The sequence below is a fragment of the Pleuronectes platessa genome, chromosome 1 (assembly GCF_947347685.1).
Source record: "Pleuronectes platessa chromosome 1, fPlePla1.1, whole genome shotgun sequence".
In the NCBI taxonomy this organism is placed as follows: Eukaryota; Metazoa; Chordata; class Actinopteri; order Pleuronectiformes; family Pleuronectidae; genus Pleuronectes; species Pleuronectes platessa.
In genome coordinates, this window is record NC_070626.1 from 5,631,340 (window position 1) to 5,659,209 (window position 27,870).

The 27,870-nt window shown below is 40.0% G+C and overlaps 1 protein-coding gene across 1 annotated transcript in view; it reads right to left on the reverse strand.

The window, feature by feature from the left end:
• The window catches only part of si:ch211-186j3.6 (neural-cadherin), a 283,762-nt gene that overhangs the window by 106,111 nt on the left and 149,781 nt on the right, over positions 1-27,870 (reverse strand). The window contains exons 19-25 of the mRNA XM_053428876.1: positions 24,461-25,132; positions 23,214-23,405; positions 22,056-22,499; positions 21,546-21,876; positions 20,283-20,376; positions 15,146-15,330; positions 5,232-5,461 (exon numbers count right to left, since the gene is read on the reverse strand). Of these exons, the coding sequence (XP_053284851.1) occupies positions 5,232-5,461; positions 15,146-15,330; positions 20,283-20,376; positions 21,546-21,876; positions 22,056-22,499; positions 23,214-23,405; positions 24,461-25,132 (2,148 nt within the window). The remainder of the gene's footprint in view (positions 1-5,231; positions 5,462-15,145; positions 15,331-20,282; positions 20,377-21,545; positions 21,877-22,055; positions 22,500-23,213; positions 23,406-24,460; positions 25,133-27,870) is intronic.

Below are 27,870 nucleotides of genomic sequence, written 5' to 3' on the forward strand. Positions count from 1 at the left end.
GAAAAGACAGGACATCAGGAAGGGATATAAAGAGAGATGCAAAGGGTAGATCACAGGGAGCTGGACTGAGCACTGTATGTGTGACTTGTGCTGTTTCTCAACTAACAGACACATGCGGATAGAGACTGGATCATCATTCCCTTTGAGGACAGAGGGCCAGCTCTCTCTCTCTCTCTCTCACACACACACACACACACAAACACATACACACACACACACACACACACACACACACACACACACACACACACACACACACACAAAAGAGTTCACGCTCTAGCTCCATTCGCACTCACTCAGGTTCCGTACTTCCATTCAGACTTTTGAAACGTGAAATGAGGTCTGACTGAAGCCAGCGGCCAGTGTGCGTCAGTGTGATGAAGTGTAATATTTGAGTTTCACCAACTTTCTCCTATATGGTGATGATGTGCTTTTTAATGTTCTAAAATTTTGCTAAGCTTGCTCTAATGGGTAGAATTGAATTAACTCAGACAATTTCCGATTAAATATGGGACGAACTATGTCATTTGACAAACCCCTCTCATTTGACAGAGCACGGCTCTGGTGTTTTTTTGTTTTTGTTTTTTTTACAGCAACAGACACTATTACAGCTATAATCCCCACTGTGCATTTCTGTAAGAGTCAAATTGGGTTGGATTTAAAAGGATGTTCCACACTCATGGACTATGAATAAAGTAGAAATAACATTATTTTTTTTCGGGGTTGACCCAGAAATAACTGTTCAGGACAATAGCCTGAATCAGGCCAAATTTCCCTGTGTCCTAAATAACCAAAATGGTTTTAGGTGGAGGGTGATACATGGAGTGTAATATCACTGACAACAAGAAGTGGTCACAAATGTTCACCAGAGGTGGCCTACAAGCTGTGGCTTTGAGAATATGAGATGGTCTTTTGGAAGAAAGGGTAGGGGGCTTCGGGTGCATTTGAATCAGGAAAGGATTCTGTTGATTCCCTATCTGTAGCTGTATAGGAGTGTGAGAACAACACAAAAAGAGCTGCTAATGAAATGTTAATATGAAGAATTGAATATTGATTATAAACATGATTTATTGTTTTTCACATTTATGCATTGCTTCTTTTCTTGATTTGAGTAATCCTCACAGATCATCGTTATCTACAAAAACGACCAGATTTGAGAAATCACATGCATGTTGTCACTTCCTGTCACAAAATGCAAAATTTTTATGCGGAACTTCAATCTCTAATCATTAAAAGTCTAAAATGAAAGTGTAGCATGACAGTGTGTGCTTATGACTTCATCTGGAGGGTACTCATAACATCTGTCTAATCTCTCCTATGTATAATCTTCACTGTATTACATCACGGGTTTCTTCTTTAACACAAAGTGGAGGTAGAGGAAGGAGAAAGAAGGATATATATCGAGCAATGCTGAACAGATCATGAAACCAAACCATCTAAGATCATAATTTGGGGATGCAATTTTAATTTCATGCTCTATTGGACAAGGCTGGATAATAGATACAACAAATTTAACTATTTTACAATAACAAAATCATAAGGATATTTCAAACCACTGAGTCCTCATTCTTGAGAATTGGATCTTCTGAAGAACAAGTGACAGTCCTCTGGGCCTGATCATTCAAGTTATACTATCCCTAATTCCACAAAATGACATGCATGCAACCGTTGGTATCAACTGTATGACGGATGCTTCTTCCTCCCAGGCTCTTGGTTGGTACAACAACAAATGTTGCAGAAGTAGAGGTTCAATTAAATCGATTAACGACCTGATGTGTAGTGTGACTGAGAATCGTGTAATATAAGATTAAAACTGACTGAAATAATCTGTCTTTATATAAGACAGTGGGAGAAAAGGTACAGAAGTGTCAGAAGTATGTCCTGCTGTTTGACTGTGTATTAAAGTGCACTGGTATTAATTGGGAGTTTTTATATTTTTATCAGATCAACTGTGAACAAACCACAGCCCGGTATTTACGGAATATCACAATTTCAAAGGAACCAAAATAAAAGGACATAAAGTTACATGAAGTCACCAAACTTTTCAAATATTTGTTTTCAAATAATGGCAGCGTGTGATTGAAGTATCCAAAGGTTATGTCCCACAGACCACAGCCATAGGCTTTGCTTCTTTCTTCTTTCAGGAACCTTTCATCGTCGGAGAGTAAAAGACATGTCCGTTTGGACTGAGGTCTTACGAGTCAAGAAACCTCGGCATCTATGTTTTCTATAGTTTTGGGGTCATTATGTTGCTATGCTGTCTTAAAATCAGAGGACTACACATACAAAAGAGAGCTCTGCAATCCACCCAGTATCGATGCGATCAGTCTCAAAAGCCCTTCAACCTCAGAGTCATTGGTTCCTTTTGCATCCAGTGCGTGGGAGATAAGCCAAAGCAATGGAGGACATGAAAGTGTATTAACACTGACTGCACTACAGGTGTGATTATACCCTGAGGTGATTTAACACCTGCGGTGCATAGAGTGGTTCATTTAGACAGGTGAGAGCAGCTCGACCAGAAGCTGCTGGGGAATAAACAGCTGCTTCCTGGCGCGGAGAGTTGTTCACACAATGCTTCCATACCCACAGGGGGAATCACTCAGACTCAGTGCTGGCACTTGTTAAAAACAGCAGAGTGGGCATTTTGAACCTGCTTTTGATCTGATTCAGACCAATCCACTACCTCTGTTTTCCTTCCTCTTTACATGTGTACCTCTGCCAGCATTCAAGACTGCCAGCATAGACTCCATGATTTATTTCCTGCTGAGAAATGACTATGAGGGTGCTGACAGCATGCTGAGTCAGGTAGTTAGCAGGTACAGCTATGAAGCCTTAACTCAACAAATATAATGGCAGAGTAACCATGAGACAGCCAATAGTAGTCAGAATATCCCAGTTAAAATTGCATGGCTGTGAAGTGGCTCCTCCTGTGAGGTAAAGACTAATGCTTGCTCGAGCTGCTACGATGTAGAGCTGTAGATAGTAAAGCTGTAGGACACGTCCACCAGATACAAGTTTTGCATGGTCAGTTTGTCATTGGGAGTCAAGGTTTAGCATCAATAAACATAATGGCAGTAGTAAAAGAGACCTGTCTAACATTGAGAGTAACTACATGAAATTAAAGAAGAATGGCTCAATTTGTCTTTTTTTCAGTTGACCTTTCAAAGACTGACTGGTTTGAAAATAAGCCAAAAATAGTCAGTGGTAACTTTGCTTCAACTACTGAAACTTTTAAATCAATCTATTTCAATCTTTTTTTCTGAGCAGACACAAATTATTTTGCACTTATGCCTCAAAGATGTTTGATATTATAATGAGACAGGGCTGTGGCCTCATTTGCGAAAGTTAATGTGCACAAAGAAGCAACTCCATCAAAATTTCTAATTTAATCAAATTGAAAACTTTTAATCATATGCTTTCAAAATACTTCCACAATTAAAAGGACAAATAAAAAACGTCTATATTTTTATCCTTTGGAGAATGGACTATAACACCTGCAAAAATAGGTACGACTTTAGTAGTATTGAAAGATATGCATGTTTTGTGTAAACACTAGTTATGCAGTAAGTCCCTGGAGTGTAATATCCAACGAGTAATCGGAAGGCAAATCACAACAGACCTGCAGCAGACAAAGTGTTACTAAACACATTAACAGTCCCTCTCTTTTATTCCCACTAGGCAATGACAACGTGAGCAAGCATGCACAATACCAGAAGACTGAAGCAACTCAATGGAATTTAGCACTTATTAATTTTGTTATTCACACATGTGCTTTCCCTACAGTGACAGGAGAAAATGTGCTTCAATTCATAAAAAATGCTGTTTTAGATTTACTCCCAGTCATTCAGCCCTAGGTCTAATAACATCAATTCTGTTGGTGTGTGAGAATGTCTGAATGAAGAGTAATAACATAAATGATGCAGGTGCAGGTCGCCTAACTCATTCAATAAATATATAATGATGTGTGTGAGGGCTTATAATGTTTTTTCACCTATCTGTCACTATATGTATTGTTTGCACTTTAATGAGAGATGATGAAATTGACCTGATTCTATCTATTTCACTGTTTATGGTCGGGAGTTTTGCTTTTCTCACAGCAAAGTGGTACAAAATAAGTTGTCAGGACAAATTAGCAAAAATATGTTGAGAAATACACACAAATGATGTTTTGAGGTTGTTTTGTTGTTGTACGTCCGTTACACTCTTAAGTGGTAACCGAACATGCTGTCTCCAATCATAACAGGCCAGCAGCGAGCTGTTCACTTTTTTATGTTGAATTAGACACAAACATCATCTATCCCGCTTATCCCCTTGAAGGTTGCGAGGAGGTATATATATATATTTATATTGTTGAAGATGATGGTGGATAGATTGACTGTGTCAAATTCTGCGTGGATTTTCTCTGTGTATAGTTTACCTCATAAGATATCCAGCGTGTACGGCACCTCCTTTTATTAAGTCTTGATAGTATTAGATAATAGTATATGTTTCAGGAATGTGTACTTAGTAAACACTAGTAACCAGACTCCGTCTGTAGTCTTATGATGCAGACTCTACTTACTATCTGAGCACAAGGGCAACAACTAATAATAATTAACATTATTTATCAATCGGCTGTGAATTATTATTTTGTTTATATTATTTTGAATTCGTTTTTCTAAGATTAGTTTTTGAAGTTAGTTTGTGCAGTATGCAGTATACTGTTAGCCATCTATTTCTGTGTAAAAATGACTTACATGTTTATTATTTTAATGAAATAAGTACCTACTATTTCACTAAGGACTGGTATTTCTTCAATTTTTGTTAAATCGTAGTGGGATGGGTACTAAAAACTGAGTATGGCACAGCACAGCCCCACCAAGAAGATATTTCACAAGCCGCCACTGACTATACTGTATTTAAAGATTGGCAGTAGAAATGCGCAAGGCAGGCAACTAGATTCTTGTTTGCACCATTTACAGTGTGGCAGACATCCACATATCGGACAAACAGCGCCATCTTAAAAATAATTTGAATAATGATGCAGTTGTGTTTGCATACTATGTTGTGTCTCGGTTGTGTGTCTGTGTTGGACCCAAACAAAGTCACATATTCCTCGCCATTGGTAGAACTAGCTTTTTTTCAATTTCCAAATGTTTTCATCGACAGGTAAGCCAACAAAACAACCTGGTTGATGGCAATTCACTGTGTCGACCTTGCTAAAAAGATAAAGAACACAAACAACGACCTACCTTTTGTTTGTGGGCAGCCAGATAACCGTGAATTTTCTCAGGCTGAAGGAAGGACGGGCCGCCCTGCACAGCAAAGCGAACATCCAGCATCCGCTCCCTCACATCTATTAGGCTAAAGATGTTGACATCATCAGGTGGAACAGATAGCATCTCGGACAGGAAGTCCACCAGCAGCTCGTAGCGGCTCCGCTGCTTCCCTCTCAGTTCAATGAACTCCTTCGCTGTGATGTCTGAGAAAAACACACACACACACACATCATTGGAACTGTACACTGTGTAGAAGCGGCCTCATTATTTCCACATCCATTTAGCCCAAATACTATGCGAAAAAAAGGGAACTAGAGACTGGAGAGGATTGAATGTTGCTCACTTTATCTGATGCATTATTTTGTTTGGCAGATTAGTTTGTGAATGTACTGTCTTCCGGAGTATGCGTGTGTGCATGTCCATCTGTGTGTCCTTGCAGGTGAACACAGTGATTTGCAGTGGGATTTCGATTCCTAACTGTGACACTTAAAGGTAATTACACTCTTGACAATCTGTGGTGCTGTGTCTAATCATGCTCTGTGGCAGGCATAAAGAGAAAGATGGGAAGACATGTTTTGTTTCCCTGCAGACGTCCAGCATGTCTGAGATGTACTGTATGTTAAAGGGCCACATTTCATGGTCTAAATGAACAAGGACACCATTAAGATCAACTTCAGGTCAAGTTTCCAAACAGTTCTCATGTGTCATCAGGGCTGACCCATAAGTTAAAAGCTTTGCTCAGGTTACAGGAATCCTAAGCAGATTGATTCTGTTCTACCCTCATAGAGACATGGGCTCCTGGTCAGGTGCTTAGTTGAGCTCTATGTTACACACAGACTATCTCTGAGTATTACATGGACAACCATAATAATAACAAACTTGTTCTCCATTCCTAGTCGACCTGAGATTTGGACCTGGGTGGACAAGAGTCGATGAGCACTAGAGACAGCAGCAAAAACCATAAAGAGTAAACTTTTGAAACAGCAATTCTAAAGGAACCATAGGTTTGAAGGATGTTCCAGAGGAGAGGTTGGTTTAAATTTGTCCAAGGGAAATAACCCAGGAAGAGAGAGAACTGAATTGTGTGTGTGTGTGTGCAGCTATCAGAAGGAGAGACAAGTGAGAGATGATTCTGTGTATCTAAATGAAAGATGTCATGCGTAACCCCCGATGGAACAATAATCTTCATAATAGCGGGTATGGCATGATGCATTGGTATTTTCTAGTCTACTAGCCTCAGAGTGTTGAGAACTAAAGGAGAGCATCAACCAAAACACAAAAAACATTAAGTTTCGCAATCAGCTTCAACATTTTACTTGATTTCGCCAGATTAAATCTTAAATGAAAGCCGCACCTGAGACAGACTAAAAGAAGGCTTAAGCTAAACGTATTTTCAGTTTGCTTTTAAAAAATCATATGACAGATACAGAAGCAATCACTTTGTCATTGAAAATGAGTTGCTCATGAATTATTGTTGTATTGTCACATTCAACACTTTCATGATGAGTCAAGAAGAAAATTGAGGAGATCACCAAAACCGGACATTCATCCTCTGCGTATGGATTTCCAATAGCATTTGAGATATTACAGTCTTGTTCAAAGTGGGGGACATTGGCCACCCCCTTCCGCAATTTTTTAGATAATGAGTTATACGTCCATCACTTTTATGATGGAAGTAAATAGCCATTACATTCTGCTGGGGAAAAATGATGAATGGTTTTCGCTTGGATCTGTAGTTGCTTTTAAAATACGGCCATATTATTTACGATGAAAAAGGTGACAGATCAGATTCCTCTTATAGATTGCTCCTACTACCGACACACAGGGACATCAGAGGGATGTATAGTGTATAAAACATGGTCCCCTCACAAGGAGAGGTTGCACTTGGGTTTAGTCACTCAGGCAAATTTGTACAGCACTCATTAAGTTGCAGCCAATACTCTTCAACATGTCAAGAGAAAAGAATGTCAGTGGGAGGAAAGCAAGATGGAGGGAGCTTTTCATCCTTTATTCAGCTGTTTGTAATGATGTGCCTAACTTTGGTGTGTTGACAGTCTATACTGTGTTCTACAAGCGCACTGAATGCAGATTTTAAACCACAGCCTGTGAGAACATGATCCAATGTCAAATATTCCTGAGAACACCGTGAAAGAGAGGCAGAGCAAGTGTCAAACCATGAGTGGGAAATCATTTTTGGTTGCAGCACATGATTTCATTGTCATTGTGTACATTGGGCTTCATGCAAGGACATTTTCTGATTTTACCCTTCTTTTCTACTCTTAGGGACACACCGGAGGGGGAAGTGCCTGATGGTATTCACAAGAGACTGACCCACACACGCATATATATTTTAATTTGAAAGAGTTTTAATGAATTTAAATACAATTATATATCCTATGCATTAATTTTAGCTTCAAATTTTTGAAATGACCTACAACACGTCACAGGACTTGTGTTTGAATTGTGTTTGCACCAACCTGAAAATTCAAAATTCGATGTTGAATGTTTTTTGCATGAGACCCATTGTATCCAGTCTTGTAGTGCTGCACTTTAGATGTGTTCCAAGGTCTAACCAATGCATTACATTGGACTAATTAGATAATAATCTGCAGATTAAAATAAAATCAGGCTTCAGAAACATCGGTTACTCAAATCAAGTATGCATTTCCCAAAAATACAGTCATGTTCGGTACAGTCATGACACGTGGCCACATGAGTGCGTGCATGTGTACCCTATAAGATGAAGGACTACCAGAAACTACACTTTGTCACAAATTCAACAAAATGATTCCCGGAGATAGAAATACGAGAACAAACACACACCTACTCCTACATAAAAGGGGTGACCGGGGTGATGGGTTTTGTGAGTGTGTTAAGGGAGACAGTCCTGGCATTAAGAGACAAGACAGGGGGCTCAGAGCAGGCTCTGTAGATACAGCGCGAGGGATCGAGGCTAATGTCAGCTCCCATCAGTCAGTCCAGCGCGAGAAACAAGGACACCGGCAGACACAGAGACCTTCAGCAGGGATGGGGGCTGGGGTTAGAGGGTAGTAACTCCTAACACATAGTGGCAGCCTTTGCACCTGGCTGTGATCCAACTTCACATTTCACCACTGCCTTCTCCTTCCCAGAGGCTTCATCAGAGTCGGGTGTCGAAGCGGTGCAGCACAGACACGCACCTGCCTATAGCCTTGTGATTTCAAACAAATAGCAACAAAAAGGGGTCTTTATCCAGCCTGTGTAGCGGTTTAGTGATGACAAGACTGATGCAAACTATGGAGACACACGACATAACCATCACGGTCTTTGTGTAACTTATCGTGCTCCTGAGCATGACTGAAACGCAGTTGGTGCATATTGGACAACTGAGAATATCTTTTCTTTCTGCTGTCACTTCCCATGAAGATCTCCTTTAAAATACATCTCTGCTTTTACTTCTTTAGAAGCAATCTGTAGATTATGTAAAGGTAGAGAAAACACAAATATTAATATTAAATATCTTAAGTAATTTCTTAAAAGCTTTTTTTTAATCAGAACAATTAAACTAATGACACTCAGTTGAGTGTAAGTGAACCAAGGCCAAACATGCCTACTAATGACTATTTGGCTCATATAATAGAAAAAGGGAGGGGAAAAAGTAGGGTCATTTTTTGCACTAAATTATAAAAACTTGTTTGTATAATTATGTCTGACTTTCTTACATCATGACCCTGAATCAGATGAGAAGGCCGAGGTCAGGGTAATCTCCTTCGAGCAAAACAACAACTGATTATGCCGATTTTAATTGGCTGCTAAGGGTGAAAGAAACTATTAACAAGTGAGAAGAAAATTATTCATCTATTTATTATTTACCCTAACACTAGTCAAGACTTCAGATCTTCTCAGGTCCTCAGATGATGTAATGCTTTTTTCACGTTCATTGTAAACTGCAAATAACCAAATTATTCAAACCCCACACCTCCAGCAGAGAAAACCTTCACAGGGTGAGTAGAACTTCTCATCACTAAGGATCTGGCGTTAATGTGTACAAACAGAGGGCAGCCCCTTTGATGCTTAAGGAAAAATAATCACTGGTCACAGTCAAAATCCAGTGCTGAAAGTGGACGTGGTATATTTGTGGGCATCCACAGTGGCAGTACCTCTGGGTAGAGGCACTATGTTGAAAATCCCAGATCAGTAAGTCAGGAGAACAAAGTCAAAGGTTTCTCAAACATAACCCCAGCAGTAGAAAACAAAATATATATTTTTTCCATTTATTTCTGTGTATTGATTCCTAAAAGCACATACCTCAGAGGGCAGAAAAGGCTGTAACAAGAGACAGAGAATCATTCGGGTTACGCTTCCAGCATCACATCTCCTGTTAAAGACCAATCCCTTGACAGGCACAGTCTATAAAGCCCTTCTCGCTTCATTGTGTAATGTAAATGCTTGTAGGTAGCTTTATGTGGACATTTCATGGAGTTTTTGTTTACCACCATTTTTCTGAAAGAGCAAACAGAACATATCAGGAGCACAACATATACATATGGTCGAGCTGATGTGGAGTGTAGGTATATTTCTTTAAAGCCCTATGAGACTAATTGTCAGGTCAGTGGTCACATCAGCAAAATTAAATTACGACTAATTTAAGATGTCTTACCAAGATAATTCAATCTTTGAAATAATTTGTGAGATCAAAGGACATACAGGCTAGATAAATATTTATAATTTGCTAGGTTTATTATAATTAATTAATTAGTCACGCAGTGACCTGATTTATTTATATATTCATATCTCTAAATTTTCTGTAGAAATAGATAATGTTTTGTATTTCATCTATTTCAATATGTTAAAGACAGATCAAGCAATCAAAGAATCACATAGGGGTCCGATATAGCAGCTTTAACTCAAATCTTTTATTTCACGTCTTTCTGTTCTTTAAATTACTTTATTTTATCAAGCAGCATAGTACGATGCAATCATCCCATGCATATGCTTTCATTGTTTCCATTAAGATTGATTGATCTGTTTTACCAATGTCATTTTTTTATGCAATTGCAAAGGTTCAGTTTTTGCTAGACAATAAAAACAGCTTTATTGGTATTAATAATAGATATCTCCATTATAATAGTTTCATATAGATATTAGCACTATTGCTTTCCCCCAAAAACGTCTATACATACATAACAAATTAATCAAATTGTAGAATATGTGTTGTATAGATTATAAAAAAACATGCAATCTTTATAATAGGGATACATTTAGATGCATACATCTACACTAACCTCTTCCATCATTTCCTTCATGTCTTGTTGTCTGGGATTCTTCTTAGTTATATTAAACCAGGGCTCTTCCCATTACACAGTTTCAGTTATCACCCTTCGTCATTAAAGGAGGGATGCATCAATATCATGAGCCGCATGCGCATTATATGTAATTTGTTCCCCATAAAAAAAGCCATGAATTAACCCATTGCAACCATTTCAGTCAGCGTCAAGGTGATTAATACAAATATGTAAATGTGTATGTAGTAGTACTGCCACATCTCCACTTTTACAATTAAATGATGAGAAATACATGTGTCCTATCCAATCTGTCCATAAGCTTTTTATGTTTCTTTTCAGTTAAATGTGCCTCTTGTAATATTGCAATAGAATAATTTCCTATTTCAGAAAAGGACAGTATCCTATTTATGCTTCCCTGGATTTGTAGAGCCTTCAAGATTAAGGGTCTTTTGCAAAGCAGCAAGTACCAATAGTCCTAGAATGAATCTTCCCACAAAAAAGAGTAGAAAACACAACAAAGGGAAAATGCCAGTCTGATAAAGCCTGTTATTAGCCACATCCCACCCTATCTAAAACTGAGAATATGCCTGCCACTTTAATGTAAGGCATTAAATAATAGAACATTCTTGTACATCTGCATTAAATAAGAATAATTTGTCTTTTGAGTTCTTTCTATTTTTTCATACAAATGTTTCAAACTGTTTTGATTAGCCAAAGACTGGAAGAGAGAGTGAGGGAGGTGTATGTAAATGGGATACACATTATTCATGTTGAGCCATCTCTTAAAACATGTATAAATCAAATAACCTATCAAGATGAGATGCACTCTCAATTAAAAACCAAAGGAGTAAATAACTGCAGAGAAGATTTGCTTTAAATATTGTGTCTTTAATCACTCAGAAGCAGTCTATGCAGTGAGAATAAATGAGTTCTTCATAAGGTTCTTCACCGTTTACTTCCACTGTATTATGAAAATACTGTGATCTTGCTCAGGCGATTGGAATCACGTTATGAACCCCAAAAACTGTAGTTGATTTTTCACCATAGCAAACCTTTTGCACTTCCTCCAGAGAGACACAATATCTGGATGAATAAAGATCCTTCTCCGGTTGTCCTTACTGCCAGACACATTGCATGGCTTTTGTTTTCTTGTAATAATTCCTGATCCCCAGATTATGTTGTTCTTGAACATGTGTTTGTAGAATACAGGCACTCCTTACTTTTCCTCCTAGATATCCTAGCCTATAGCATCTCTGGCCCAAAATGAACTGAAATACCACTATGTAGTTGTAGCCTGTGTACACCAGTAGAATAGACTGGCTTTTCCCCCCCAGGTAATCCACCTCCAGAACCTCTACTGCTTAGAGTAGTTTATGGATCTTTATCACCCACAGCATTGTCTTCAGCAGGAGATACTTGCTTGAAATCTGGCAATTTGTCATTAAAGTCCCATGATGCTCAGATATAATCCCTGCATTTGAAAACTAAATTAAACTTTTTCCTATTTCTGCCTATAGATCCCGTTATAACACGTCTCTCAGAGCGCAGACAAATGTAAGAAGAGAGACAGAAAATTATATGGGTAGTGTCTCAGCTTTGTATCTTCTGCTACACGGCACTCTTGCAGATGGAGTTCAATCATGTAAAACAAGCTGCATCAGCCTACTGTATGCAGTGTATTTACTCATCATGTGCATCTGATTGTACCTTTCCCCTGAGTGGATTTCACTCTACGCTAGTTCATGTGGACATTTCAAGGACTTCTTGTCCTGAGCCCTAATCTCAGGAAGACAGATGTAACTGGTGTTTTCTTTGTGTACTCTTATTGCATTCCCCATTTGTTCTTGAAATGGGATTTAGAATGTCAAGGAGGGTGTAAGTAATGCTATAAGTAGAATATTTTCATAATCCCCGAGACTGAGAATCAATGAGACTGTTTACTCCAAAGCTCCACATTGAAAAATAAAATCCTGGAAATGGCTTCTGTTACATATCCTCCTCAAACACACACACACACACACACACACACACACACACACACACTGCTGTTTTGGTATCTTGCCCACACCACAGGATGATCTCAAAGTCATTAATCCTTGACATCACATTTTGTTTTGTAACCTCAAACTTACACTTTTTGGGAGTTTTCTCATTGCAGAGCTTTGGGTTAATAGCGAAATTTTGACACAGTATTCACAGCAATTTTCTGACACCGGCGCTCCAGCTCAATTTAAGTCCCTCTGTTACAACCAGGGCCGTTCAAATCAATACACTCCACAGCAAACAGACCTTTTGAAGACAGTGGAGCCATTTAAAAAATCTCACTGAAGTGAGCACCCCACAGGCATAAGTTGTTAACAGACCTAAACTTATCATTCTAACTTAAATGGACAGAAAATACATGTCTGAATTGCAAAAAACAACAACACTGAGACCTGTTTAACTGAGCAATTCTTTCATGGTGATTTCTATTGTTCATCGAAAAGTGACAGCTGCTAGTCTGCATTTGGTGCAGTGAGTCATTACACAAATATTGGAATGGGAGCACCAGCTGTTCTCCGCTGTGCCATCCCTTGGTTTGGTGCACATTCATTCACATCAGCCCCTTTTCCACAACGACAAGCAAATCTTTTATATACTTAGCTCGACTCTTCCCTTGCATCCTCTCTTTCTTTCTCTCACTCTATTCCCAAGCCTTCTTTGGAGTGCACCCTCTGGCCTCCCGCTCTGCTTCTATTTCAATATCTCTGAAATCATAAAAATCCTTCAGCCATGTCCCATTTCTCTAAAGTGAATTTAATTCTGAGGAGACAGCCGATGTGCTGTACATCAGGTAATGATGAATGTTGCTCAGCATGTGCGGAGAATGTGCTGGTTGAGCAAAACCTCCCGACTAATTATTTTGCCAGCATAAGTAATGGAAACAGGCTTTTCTGTGAGTGCACGAACGACAGCTGAGAGCAAATAAGTCAAGGGAGAACGATTAATAATGGGTCTTTTTTTTTTTTGTTGCAAAGGAAACATCTTTAACTGAGACAGTCCTTTGAAACACTGCTCACAACCAAAGCAAACAGTAATCAGTGATCATTAATTTTCTAGGACTGGAGACAACTCAAATAATGAGCATGCTCTCCAACACTCCCTTATCAGCAGCACTGAGCTCAACAGTGAGCAGTTTAAATTTTCAAGCAAAACAGATTTTTATCATCTAATCACAAACCCATATTGTTATGGGCCCTACCTGCTCCTGCAATACTAAATGTCACTGGACATTAATCAAAATGACAGCAGACTGAGAGGCTGTGCCACAGCTGTAAACTGGATAAAGTGTGCTTTGAAGGCCAAAAGCAGCGGGGGTCAAGCATGTTGGCATGAATGTCCAAACTAAGCTGATACAAAGGAGTGGTAAACAACTGGCCAAAGCTAAAGTTTCTTCGCAGAGGTGGGAGTAGAGTGGAAGATTTAGGGTGTCAATCTTTCTAAGAATAAAGCTCAATGCCCAATTAATTGATTTCACCCCTGTGTAATGTTCAGACCTTTGACTTTGTCCTTTGTAGCATTCTGCATAGATACAATACATGCATTTCACTGCATCCATTCAACACATCGGAAATATGCTAATGTTAGAGTATTGTAAATAAACCAGACATAAAGAAAAATGTGGTTAAATCAGACTTCAGTCCATTTCTCCTGCCTATCAAGGATCGGGTCGCAGGGGCAGCAAGTCAAGCAAAGTAGTCCAGATGTCACCATCAACATTTTTGAGCTCCTCTTTGGGGATTACAAGGTGCTGCCAGCCAGATTTAAATATCCTGCTTCCAGCGTGTTGCGAGTCTTCCCCAGGGCCTCCTACCAGTTGGACACACTTGGCAAAATATGTAATGGAAGACAACAAGGAGGCATCCTGATCAGATTGCCTAACCAAGTCAACCGACTCCTTTCAAAGCAAAGGAGCTGTGACTCAACTTCCATCTCCTCCCTGATATATCCTTATCCTATTTCCAAGGCTTTGCCTTTGCCCAGCTCATTTGCAAAGGCTCTCAAGCTTTATCGTGTTCTTTTGGTCACGTCCCAAATCTCATGACCTTCTTGTGGAGTATTGACAAAAAGATTGATCGTTAAAGGTGGCCTTAGATTGAGCGTACTCTTCAGTACAACATCTGCTTACTCCTGACGCTGCCCCAATGTGCCAAGCCCCTGCTCCATTGACCGGTGGATTCAAGGCAGTAAAAAGTGTTTGGTCATTTGACCAAACTTCCCGACTTAACATTTTGAGCTTGTTGTCTTAGGATGGGGGGTTCTGATGTCAACTACACACATCAGTCTTATGATATCACGCAAACATCCACAAACTGGAGTAGTGTATGACATCACACTCAACAAATGCAAGGGACCTAACAATTGTGAAAGAGCAACGATACTAGAGAGAGATGGCATACACACATCAGCTGTGAGAGCCAAACCAAAACCAGACACAGCGATGACCGGAGTCAGGAAAGGTCATCAACCAGGAGTCAGTAGTCACCCGCAGAGATAATAGGAAAGACATTCACATGTGACATTTTTCAACAGAGACAGGTGTTTGTGTTTGTGTGTCTGCGTAGGTTTGTGGGTCAGCCTTACCTGCCAATCGGAGGGACCCCGAGTTGTAGATGGCCTCGTCTCGCAGCTCCCTCACATGCACAGTGACAGTGGAGACAGCATCGGGCCAAATTCCATCGGACACGCGGACCTGGAACTGATAGGTGCCGGGTGGGGCATTCTCCTTGATGATCAGGAAACCTGTTCGCTTGTTCAGGATAAAGTAACTGAAGGAAAAAACAAACACAAAGACAACCGCATCAGTCAAAAAATAGGTGTATTTAGATGACAATAGGTTTAATGCCTTTCTTCTAATTCACATAAACTGAGCCTTCTAGAGGATGAGTAAATTAAACCTCTCACCCTCATGAATCAACAAAATGAATGGACATGTTCAGACAGCCAACTGCATCCCCTGTTAAGCATTGATTTCAATAGAAACTTTTCCCAAGCATTCACAAAGACCAAGCAGGACTCAAGGCTTCTGGCGGTTGCCATCAGGGAAGTTACTCCTGACTACAGCGATCCCACCAAGACCAGGATCCAAGAGAACAGTGCAAAGGTACAGCCTGAACTGTTTTCTAATGGTTTGGAGCCGGAGAGGGACAAGCTGCTGAATCTACAGGGCTGACCCCTCGTATTGTAGTGATTTGTCATTAGGCCATTATCCGTGTGTCAGTAAGTCTGGAGAGACCAGTACTTTCAGTGGTTTGACCGTCACATTGTGGCATGGTAACCATCTAAGTGGGAAGAAACACTCAGTAGGCGGTGGTGGTGAAATTGTATAGGGCCATCGTTAACTAGACTTTATGCACTTTGGTTTGCTCCTTTCAGTTAGAGACTTTTGTCATCCATAGGCCATGCTATGTGCGGCTGCTACGTGTACCCGTAATTCAAGTTAAGGCTACACGTTAAATTAATTTGGTAAGGTTGTTTTTTAAATAGTTAAATGATGCTATTAAAATGGGGTGAAATATCATTATTGACAACTGAGACTGACTAATGTTTGGTTGAGCGCTCGTGTGGCACGAACCAAGATTACTACTGTGCAGGCTCCAAATGACATTTATATGTGCAGCAACTCCTTCCAATAAATAGTCCCAATGTCCCTACCTACCAATCCATGGTGTAGATTGTATTATACAGCTCTGACAGACAATATATTATTTATGAACTGGGATTTCTGGAGAACGTGATGTATAATGTTCTTACCTTTATACTTAAATATGTATCATTTAAACAAAATGCAATTATCAAATGTCCTAAACATCATATTGTTCAAGCTATGTATAACAAATGCAATGTCTGTGGGTTGGACGATATAAAGGCTCCATAGCCTTTCCTGTCCTTTTGCCAGACGGATTTAGATAGAACAGTGGAAATATGTTTTCATCCCCCTCGGCCATGTGTTTGACTCTGCATTTCACTCTGTGTCTTAGTGTTTACTCTGTTTTTCTGCTGTTAACCAATTCCCCTCTGGGACAATAACAGCAAGTGAGCAGAGACAATACATTAGGCTGAGAGAGGCAAGGGGAAAAACGAGACCGACTAATAGGCACAAAGACATGTGAGGAAGCAATTTCACTTGGTTCTTGTCTACATGCTCCCCTTGTACATTAAATGAGCTCATTCAAGTTTAATTAGAGAGGAAATCCAAGAACCCTGGCAAATCAAATAATAAACCACTTGGAGACACAAGGGCCACATTAACACATTTTACAGCACATGTTATGGTGTGTAGATTATGCCTTAGAGGTCTAGCACTTTAGTCCAGGTTCCATCACTAAAAGACTATTTTGCATGTCTAGTAAGACTACCAATATTTGTTCATTTAATACTTTGCAATCTACTAAAACAAGTTTTATTGTCATTTATGTCAACTACTTACATTACTGGCCACTTCTACTCCAGTAAATGTAGGATACATGGAACTATTCTGCTTGATAAAAAAATATATGAAGTCGAAATACAAATGCTCAATCCTCACTGTGCAATGTGGTAGTTACAACCGCCTACAATACAACCTCTTGATCCGAAGGGCCCAGAATTGAGCAGCTGAAGTGCACACTTACACTGAACCAAAGCTTGATTTGATTCAGTGAAATGAAAATATATAAAGCAGACCAGAACAAACTATGACAGGATCCATTTTGTGAGAAGCCATGACAGTAGGCATTAGGCAATGTACTCTGAGCTCAGCGTAGGTTTGAAAACCTTCAGAGAGAGAGAGAGACGTCATGAGATGTTAATGCTGTATATTACACCCAGTCCTCCACGGGGCTGAACCTCGACTTTGATAGAGACAGAACAAAAATGTGTCATTGTGAATTTAGCTCAGTTTGGAAGATGAAGGACAAGGTGTTGTGGTGCTGCAGTGTCACTGTATGTGTTTCTGGGACGTGTGTGTAATTAAATAAATATATATCCAAATTAAGACTTTTAGCATTGAGAACCCTCAAGGACAGCCTTTGAAAAACAAAAAAAAAGGAACTATGAAGACCGAAAGAGAAAAAATAAGGATATTAATTATCAGCCGGAAGAGTAAAACAACAGACAAAACAAATGACAGAATGGCTTGGTACTGGAGTAAAGGAGGATGGTAAACAGATGGAAGAGAATTGAAGAACACAATATAGATTATCAGGCTGATTAAAAAGACGTTTCTCTCCTTTCCTGATTCAAGAGCATGCTCCTTAATTCTGAGGGCAATACTTCTTGATTTCACATTAGACTTTGTTGCTCTCTCATTGAATACTTTTATTTGGAATGCTCTTGTTTTCCTCTTGTTTAAGATAAAGTTTCAAAATAATGCTTTTTGTTTGGCATTTCTGAAAGGCTGTGTACTCTCATTTGTCTAACATTCAAATATCAATTATATTGCCATGGATTATTTTTTCATTGGGAAATTAATGACAATTATTTTTCATATTTCTAGGTAAATCAAATACATTTTTTGACCTTAAACGCTTTTGACCATAGCAGTATAATACAATGAAACCTGTATTTATAAAAAAATTTAAAGAAGAATAACAGATTAATAATATTATTCAAGGCTAACCGTCTTATATATTAACACGGTAAGGCTTGATTTGTATGTAATTTTGGATTTGTGGGGCACTGGCCCTCAAAAAAGCCAGACTACTGGTTTATGGTTTCAGAGGATAATTGAACTATATTTAGTTTTTCTTTATTGGCGCTATTTAAGATATATTTTTAACACATCTATGACAATACGCTTGGCTCTCAAGAGTTAATTACACGAAATTATGTTAAAACCATTGACAGACAAACTATCTATCTTCTAGTGTTTATGAATAGGAAATGTAGAATATCATGTTATAAAGTAGCTTCTGTGAGTAATGACACTTTTAAAAACCACAGCTGGTGAGGTCAGACATGCATAAAGGCTAAGAAATTCCTTACAATGTACGACACATATTATTCCATTAGTTTTACCTAAGATTAAGATCCACCTCTCTGCTCCTGATTTCTTTGAGTTGGTTGGACTGTGCTGAACATAAATTATGTAACATGAATGTTCTATATCTACCATACCGTTCCTACAGAGAACATCACTTCTTAGAAATGTCTCATATTGGACTGATTACATAGAATGTCCCCTCGTTTGTTCTCATGAATGCATTAATGTAGATTGACCCGGTGGCAGAGCAGATTGCGCTGCCTGTGAATACAGTGAAAGAGAACTCTGCAACCTGGTGAGCTGCCAAGTGGAAAACCACCTATAGGTAAGCAATAAACCGCAAGGCTCCCATGTGTCAAACATGACTTTACCAATTAATTTGAAGAAAGCAATAGAACCAATCAAATTAAATATGATCCAGGTTCGTGAATGTGATACACAACTGTCTGTGAGGGATGCTGTGTGTTATGAAGAAGTAATGTTATGAAATGACAGAGCACGCTGTTGAATAAATATTGGAACGAAACTCTACTGCAGCAGCTTAACCCATAAATCTGGGAGGCGAAGTTGGTTGAACAGTTACAAAAAAATAGGCAAGCAATCATCAAAATGAATACAACAATATTAAGTGAAATAAGTGTTGATATATAAGCGATGTTTATAATAAAAATAACGAGCAAACTCAAACAGTGGAATAATCTAGCATCAAAACACTTAAAATTTAGTCTGTGAAGTTTGATTATTGGCTGTGTTAAAAAAACAGGAAAATCAGGCCAACCTTAGAGGTTTTGTCACATGACACAATATGCCCCATATTTTCTGGAGAATACAAGATGGCTCCTGGTATGAAAGCAAAGCGTATTGAGGTTGGTTGTATAGAAGGTAGCTCATGCTCATCCCTAATTTTACAGGTATATTAGCTGTCATCGAGGGACAGACCTTTGACCTCCCCCCCAAGCTCTAATCAGCTCATCCTTTAGCCCTTTTCCATTGGAACCTGGTGAAGGTTTGGAGCTCATTATGTTACAATATACTGTACATCACTGTCTACAAATATGATCTATTTATTCTGAAGTCAAACTAATAGTTTGTACCAAATTTGAAAAGAACCTGAATAGATCTGAGATAAAGTATAAAGTATGAGCTTTCATAAGAGCAAAATACAAGAGTACGATAAACTTCTACAATGTTGCAATTGCTTTTACAGAAATACATGTCCAGGCTTATGATCTATATGTATTAACTATATTCAACTATCAGACATCTCCTGCATTCAATTGCTCCCTTGAATTTGTTTATGAAACAGTTATGGTTTGAGAATGCAGACAAAGAAGAAGAAATGTTGGCATTTAGGACAGTTTCATTCCATCTGTATGTGCAGATGGCCTAGATGACTGTTTAAGTCGGAAAGAAATGTTGCATTTTCATTTACAAATGATCCATAGGGCAGTTTTCTTTTTCTTGTGTCATAGGTCTTAAATGTGAAGTACCCAATTTTAATGGTTCATGGAGAGTCACACAATTTTATGAGGCGCCGTCAGGGACATTATTCTGAATTACCATGAATATACATGTATTAAACCAAACCCATTCTAGGACTTTGGTGAAATAACAACTCAAATGAAAAGCTTCTACACAAAACAGAAACACTCTCAGACAAACAACTGAAAAATTACCTGTTCACATATACAATCCAAAGGTGAAACCCTTTAAATTCACTACTAAAGAGCAAACCAGTTATCACATGACATCTTTTACCTTGGCACATGTCCTTCAAAGACGTAGGTCTTGTTGTCCCAGTCATCCGGGTCAGGAGAGTAGACCTTACCAAGCACTGTGGTTGGCATACGGCCTTATGACAGAAGACACATCAGTTAATGAGATTACCAGGTTAAATGGCCAAAAGCATTTGAATTCAGTCGGTATGTGATTGACACTGAACACGCTGGAGAGGTTTAAGAGAAAACGTGTTAGTCTACACTGGCCTCCATTTCTTCAGTAAAACGTTTGTGAGAGAATATGTGTTGCCTTTCTGCATGCGTTGCCTATGTGTCCATGTGTTTGAAACGAACTATGGAGATTTGAGGCTGATTTGCCATTCCCTTTCAGCTGAACTAAGAAGTGACATTGCAGGTGATTGGCACAGGGAGAGGGAAATGCATAACAGAAACGCTGTTTGAATGCACAATGATTATAATCATGTGGAAGGAACTGCTGTTCTTTCCCTGCAGCTCCTCACACTCTGAGCCATGTGGGAATTACTCTGAGGGTACCCTTCACAATTTAAAGGCAGACCATGACATGCTGAGTTTTAACCTGTGGTTTGCCTTTGCCAGAAACTTTGGAGGTAAAAAGTTACACAGCAATGGAAATGATGATGCTACTATTTTTCCGCACCACATATTGTGACAAACAGCATACAAGTAAAAGCTCTACATCACACTGCAATTACCGTAAGTTTTATTTGGTGAGAGAGGATGCAAATACTTGTCCATCTTGTAAAGTAGATGATTAATAACATTATAACACCTTTACAGACAAAATTGTGTGTTTAGAATCCAATACAGTCCGCAAAAAAATTATGAGATTCACTGTATTCTAGCCTGTGATACTCCTTTATGTGGTCTGTTCGGTATCCTGTACCAAATTTGAAAACTAAACAGAAAAATAGAAGATAATTTAGCAGTGTTTAACTGCATCAAGCTGAGCCACAGTGTGACCCTTAGCATAGCACTATGGGAGTCCTTGTGACTGAACACCGATCACGCAGACAATACTAATGTGGTGATGATGGGTGGGTTGAGACAGAGGTGAATAACACAATAAAAATGTTAGTGTGTGTGTATACCTCCGTGTGTGTCAGTTGAAATCACTGCACACTGATTAGGAATTACTGTAAATCGCTGCCAGTATGATGTTTCACCTACGGAGAAAATTACCCTTGATAGCAAAAATCTAACTGTGCTTGAAAATGTAAAATATCAGTTGGATACATCCCGGAGATGTAGACGACCTTCTCACCTCGGTGACTGTTGATGAAAATCTGTTTCTCCCCTGCCACATGCGCATGATCATTCTGGTCTCCGATAGTCACTGTCAGGGTGGTGGTCACAGTTTTGGCTGGACGGCCGCTGTCACTCATTATAATAGGAATGAGAAATTCTTTCTGGCGTTCACGGTCAAACATCCGCAGAGCAGTTAGTGTGGCAGTGCCATTCAGGTTGTCTTGGAGGTAGAAGTCATTGTTGTGGCGATACTCAGGGGGGATGGAGAAGTGAAAGGGGGGGCCATTCGCTGGAGAGTCCTGGTCCACAGCTCGCAGGAGGGTCGATGTTTGGTTCATTCTCACAACCTAAACAAGGAGGGAGAGCATAAGGCATTAGGGCTTACTCAGGTTGGATTTTTTTCATCTGAACCACCAGTGAACAAAGATTATCCTTAGCTCCTTCCTCACTTCTTTCCTTTTTAGTAACTCATTGCATCAAATCAGTATGGCACATGTTACATGAGCTCAAACCCAGTAGAGCTTACCTGTGGTCCCGCCACATTCTCAAATACCATTGGGGAGTATGCTGCCTCAAACTCCGGTCCATTATCATTCACATCCAACAGAGGCAGCTGTACTGTTGCACTGCCTGATAAACGTGGAACCCCATGATCGGTTGCTATGACAATCAAGTGATGCTGGGGTACACTCTCCCGATCCAGAGGCTGGGCCACAGAGAGCACACCCGACTGATCAATGGTGAACAGTCCCTCAGGATCTGAGTCCTCTGATAGGCTGTAGGTGATGTCACGGTTCTGGCCTGAATCAGAGTCACTGGCAACCAAACGGGCTACACTAGTTCCCACGGAGATGTCCTCAGGTAGCGGGGCGAGAGAAAGAAAGTGTGGAATGAAGACAGGAGCATGGTCATTGTAGTCCTCTACCTCCACCACACAGTGAAGAAGGCTGGAAAAGTCCAGGTCTTCCACCTGAAACATCAACCACAATAGGTCTCAAATTGTAATCAAGTGTTGTATAGACAAGATCAAGACTACGTGTAAAGTACATTGGAAACACTGCAGCTCAGCTAATTGGCTAACGATGGCCAACATACACTGCAGTAACTGTGATTGGACAGAAATGTTATTGAGTTCAAGTTGGAGTTAAAGTGGCCCATTCTAGAGTTAATACAACAACAATTTGTATAATTTAGATGAAGCGCACTCGAAAAACATCACTAGAATTTCTTTATTTTAATTTACTGTCAATAGATCTCATTCACCTAAATCTCACACACTGGACCTTTAGGATAAATTATGATATTAAGAATACAGCTACAGCTAATATTCAAAGGTTGCCTTGAAAAGCTTTAAAGGTTCTGTCTGCAACTGATATAAGATACCAGGTGTTTGAATGGCTTCACAGAGGTCTCTTCACCTTGAAATTATTTGTCCTAGTTTCAGATGGAAGGCATGACAAGCTGATTTAAAAGTTGGTGAGTAAAGAAAAAAAACTCTATGATCACGAATTTAGGAAAATTCTCAAAACCTCTGCTGTTTTCTTTTTCTGTCAGTTACAATAATTCACAAAAAACTTTCCAGGAAAATGCTGTATGTGAGTGTGTCCAAAAACACTGAAGCTGACTGAGAATAATCTTCAATAATGCAAGCATGTCTATTTGGAATTGCTTCCATGTCCTGTACCTTCAGGGTGAGGTTGAACCTCTGCTCGCTGTGGCGTTCATAGTCCAGTCGTTTCTTCAGGCGCAGGGTGCCACGCTGCTCCTGCTTGTGACTGACCATGTAGAACTTCTGCTCTTGGTCTCCAGACACAACACTGAAAGTGAGCTGGGCATTCTCTCCAGTATCTATGTCCTCTGCAGCAAGGTCCAATACCTAAGAACAAACAGGAAGATCATGTGAACAAAGTTTGAAGGTTCTATCCCATTGGGGATGGTGGCTTCTGGCAAGTTGGCTAAATGTTTTTGACGGAAGTAGCAACACGCAATGTGTTTCTGTTTTTTTCGACAACTGATATTATGTCAATATTCTGCTCTATATTGAACAATTATATAATTTGAATGGGGCTTTAAAGAGTCATATGGTGTAACTCTATTAAAAAGTGAAAAGAAAAAGGCTGGGGCTTATATTCAATGCAACTTGTTTTAAAAGCTCGGATGTGACAGAAGTAGAAGCAGAGATGGCTCTTGGACAGTGTCATGCTGAACATTGAACGCTGATATATACGCTACATTGGTTAAGTAGCAATAAGTAAGTGTAAATAATTAAGTGGTCAAACTCTATCTTTGTGAAACAAGCCCATATTTTTCATCAACATATCTAGGTCACTGCAGCTTGACAGATGTTGAATGATGGATTTTTACCCCAGTAATTAGTTCACTTGGGCGTGCTACCACTATGTCCTGAGCAGGTAGTGTCCTCTGCTGTTGGGAGGGAGCCTATATCTTACATGGACTAAAATAGGAAGTTTTAGTGTACTATACTGAGCAAGAGATACCAAAGAAATGTGCAAATGTTCTTCAAGGTCAGGACAGGACATATGCCTCATGCTTCTCTATGGAAAATATGCCTTTACTGGTTTTTCAAATACAGCAGTAGCCTTTGTATTTTTTCTTGATATTCTTTTAAATGGAGTCAAATAATCTCAAACTATGAACTACCCTCAAAATCAAAGACACTATGCTCTAAATATGAGCTTCTACACCTGTTTATACCAGTAAGCTTAGGTTTGAGGCAGGCTGCTGAATTCTCCCTCGGTTCCATCCTCTCTTGTGTGCAGTCTTTGTCGGAGATACTGAGCTCTGAACTTTATCTCTATCCACCAAATGGTAAATTTACATTTGTACAGGTCATTTAATAGGCAGGACACAAAAGAGTGTCTTTAGTATAACCCAATAAAGTGGTGCCTCAACAGTAAGGCTTCTACCCACCTCTGCATTGGGGTCTGAATTCTCTGAGATCCGTGCTAAGCAGGAGTGATCCGTGAACCTTGGAGCATGGTCGTTCACATCATTGATCTGAATAGTAGCAGTTCCGGTACCAGTCATCCCTCCACCATCTCTGGCCTCCACGATCAGGAGGTAGGACTCAACCTGCTCTCTGTCCAGACCACCCAAGGCGACAGTGATTGTTCCTGTGGTGGGGTTTATGGTAAACATTTCTGAGAAAGTTGGCACTCCTCCTCCCTCCTCAACGTTAGTGCCATCTAGACTACCCACAATCCTGTAAGAGAGCACGGCATTCTGTCCCACAGCGGAGTCGTCCAGGTCGGTGGCTGTCATTTCCATCACAGACGTCCCTACTACCGAGTTCTCTGCCACATCTCCTTGGCAGCTGGGGGCGCAGGTGAAGACAGGCGCATTGTCATTGATATCCCAAACGTTAATGATGACATCAGTGAAGCCTGTCAGCCCTTCGCCACCTTCATCGGTGGCCAGGACGACAAATCGCCACACAGCGCGCTCCTCGCGGTCCAGAGTCCTCTGGGCGTAGATTTTGCCTGTGACCTCATCAATTATGAATTCGCTCTCTGCACCCTGGCCGTGGAGAGAGTAACGCAGGGCCTCTGGGTCGGCATCCTTATCTGGGTCAGACGCCGTTACCTACAACATCAGAGGCGCAGTGAGACAGAGAGAGGGAGATGAGAGTGTAATCACTGGCATTTTTTCAACACTATTTAATAATTGAATCGCTGCTGACTTGGCATGATGTCTCAACTGGACACACTTCACAACTGCTCTGTGCAGTTATAAAACCCCCAGTAGGTAAATCTGGCAAAGATCCAACCTGCTGTGCCCCGGCCCACACCTCCTCTGCCTCTCTTCTTCTGTCTACCACTTCTCACTCATCCCCTGAACATAAGCAGCAATTACACCCTGAGCAAGATGTTTCAATTTGGCACGGTAATTGCAGTGTGATGTAGAGCCAAAATTAACTGTGTTCCTTTAAAGGGGGAAGAAGTGTGCTCTTACATGTGAAGGGAGGGAGGAGAGCACCGGGCTTACAATGAATCACCAAAGTGTATTCAGTCCCATAGAACGGCTTAATGATGGTGAGACAAATATGTGTTATTGAGCTAGAGCGGGGCTGAGCAAGTGTGACAATTTACACAAATTTAAATGTTTTATTTATCAGAATGATAATTTATAGAAGATACAGCTTCAGGGTCAGCGCCCAAATGATCTAGAAATAGGCCATATCTGGCCATGGCTGCACAGTAATTGCCGGGTAGAGCCTAAAATCAATGTTTAAAATGAAATGCAAACAGAAAAAAGGAAAGGGCTAAATAATGGTGAACTCACACTCGATTACATTTCTGCAGCCTTTTAAAGAAGCTCAGTGTTTGAAAGAGAGGATGCTGACTAAAGGCAAGAACACATGAAGTCATTAATCATACAACTACAACTCAATAAAGCCTTTACAGTTTGAAGTGTTTTTCCTCTCTAATTAAGACACATTCAACAAAATGCACACTTAAAATTGTACACGGATTTCTGGCAAAAACAAACCTCAGTCGCAACGGAATCTATTCTAGCAATAGGGTATACAGTGCCTTGCATAAGTATTCACCCCCTTTGGACTTTTCTACATTTTGTCATGGTATAACCACAGATTAAAATTTATTTCATCGTGAGTTTATGTAATGGACCAACACAAAATAGTGCATCATTTGGAAGTGGGGGGAAATATTACATGGATTTCACAATTATTTACAAATAAAAATCTGAAAAGTGTTGAGTGCATATGTATTCACCCCCTTTACTGTGAAACCCCTAACAAAGATCTGGTGCGACCAATTGCATTCACAAGTCACATTTGCAAGTCACATAATTAGTAAATAGGGTCCACCTGTCTGCAATTTAATCTCAGTATAAATACACCTGTTCTGTGACGGACTCAGAGTTTGTTGGAGATCATTACTGAACAAACAGCATCATGAAGACCAAGGAGCTCACCAAACAGGTCAGGGATAAAGTTGTGGAGAAATATGAAGCAGGGTTAGGTTATAAAAAAATATCCAGAGCTTTGAACATCTCTCTGAGCACCATAAAATCCATCATAAGAAAATGGAAAGAATATGGCACAACCGCAAACCTACCAAGAGGAGGCCGTCCACCCAAACTGAAGAGTCGGACAAGGAGAAAATTAATCAGAGAAGCAACCAGGAGGCCCATGGTTACTCTGGAGGAGTTGCAGAGATCCACAGCTGAGGTGGGAGAATCTGTCCACAGGACAACTATTAGTCGTCTACTCCACAAATCTGGCCTTTATGGAAGAGTGGCAAGAAGAAAGCCATTGTTGAAAGGGATCCATAAAAAATCCCGTTTGGAGTTTGCCAGAAGCCATGTGGGAGACACAGCAAACATGTGGAAGAAGGTGCTCTGGTCAGATCAGACCAAAATTGAACTTTTTGGCCACAATGCAAAACGCTATGTGTGGCGAAAACCCAACACTGCCCATCACCCTGAGCACACCATCCCAACAGTGAAACATGGTGGTGGTAGCATCATGCTGTGGAGATGCTTCTCTTCAGCAGGTACAGGGAAACTGGTCAGAATAGAGGGAAAGATGGATGGAGCCAAATACAGGGAAATCCTTGAAGAAAATCTGATGCAGTGTGCAAAAGACTTGAGACTGGGGCGGAGGTTCATCTTCCAGCAGGACAATGACCCTAAACATACAGCCAGAGCTACAAAGGAATGGTTTGGATTAAAGAATGTGAATGTCTTAAAATGGCCCAGTCAAAGCCCAGACCTCAATCCAATAGAGAATCTATGGCAAGACTTGAAGATTGCGGTTCACAAACGGTCTCCATCCAATCTGACTGAGCTTCATCTTTTTTGCCAAGAAGAATGGACAAACCTTTCCATCTCTAGATGTGCAAAGCTGGTAGAGACATACCCCAAAAGACTTGCAGCTGTAATTGCAGCGAAAGGGGGTTCTACCAAGTATTGACACAGGGGGGTGAATACTTATGCACCCAACAGATGTCAACTTTTTTGTTCTCATTATTGTTTGTATCACAATAAAATTTATTTTGCACCTCCAAAGTACTATGCATGTTTTGTTGATCAAACGGGAAAAAGTTTATTTAAGTCTATTTGAATTCCAGTTAGTAACAGTACATAATGGGAAAAAGTCCAAGGGGGGTGAATACTTATGCAAGGCACTGTAGATCAGCTTCAGGTCACCGCCTGAACAGCTAGTCAACAAATTTAGATGAGCACTATGATTTAGTTGGTGGATATAGTTAATTCATTCACAATATAGTGCAGCAGACTACGGCGAAAGTTATATCTTGTGAAACAGCTTCACAAATGATGATCCAAGTACACTAGAA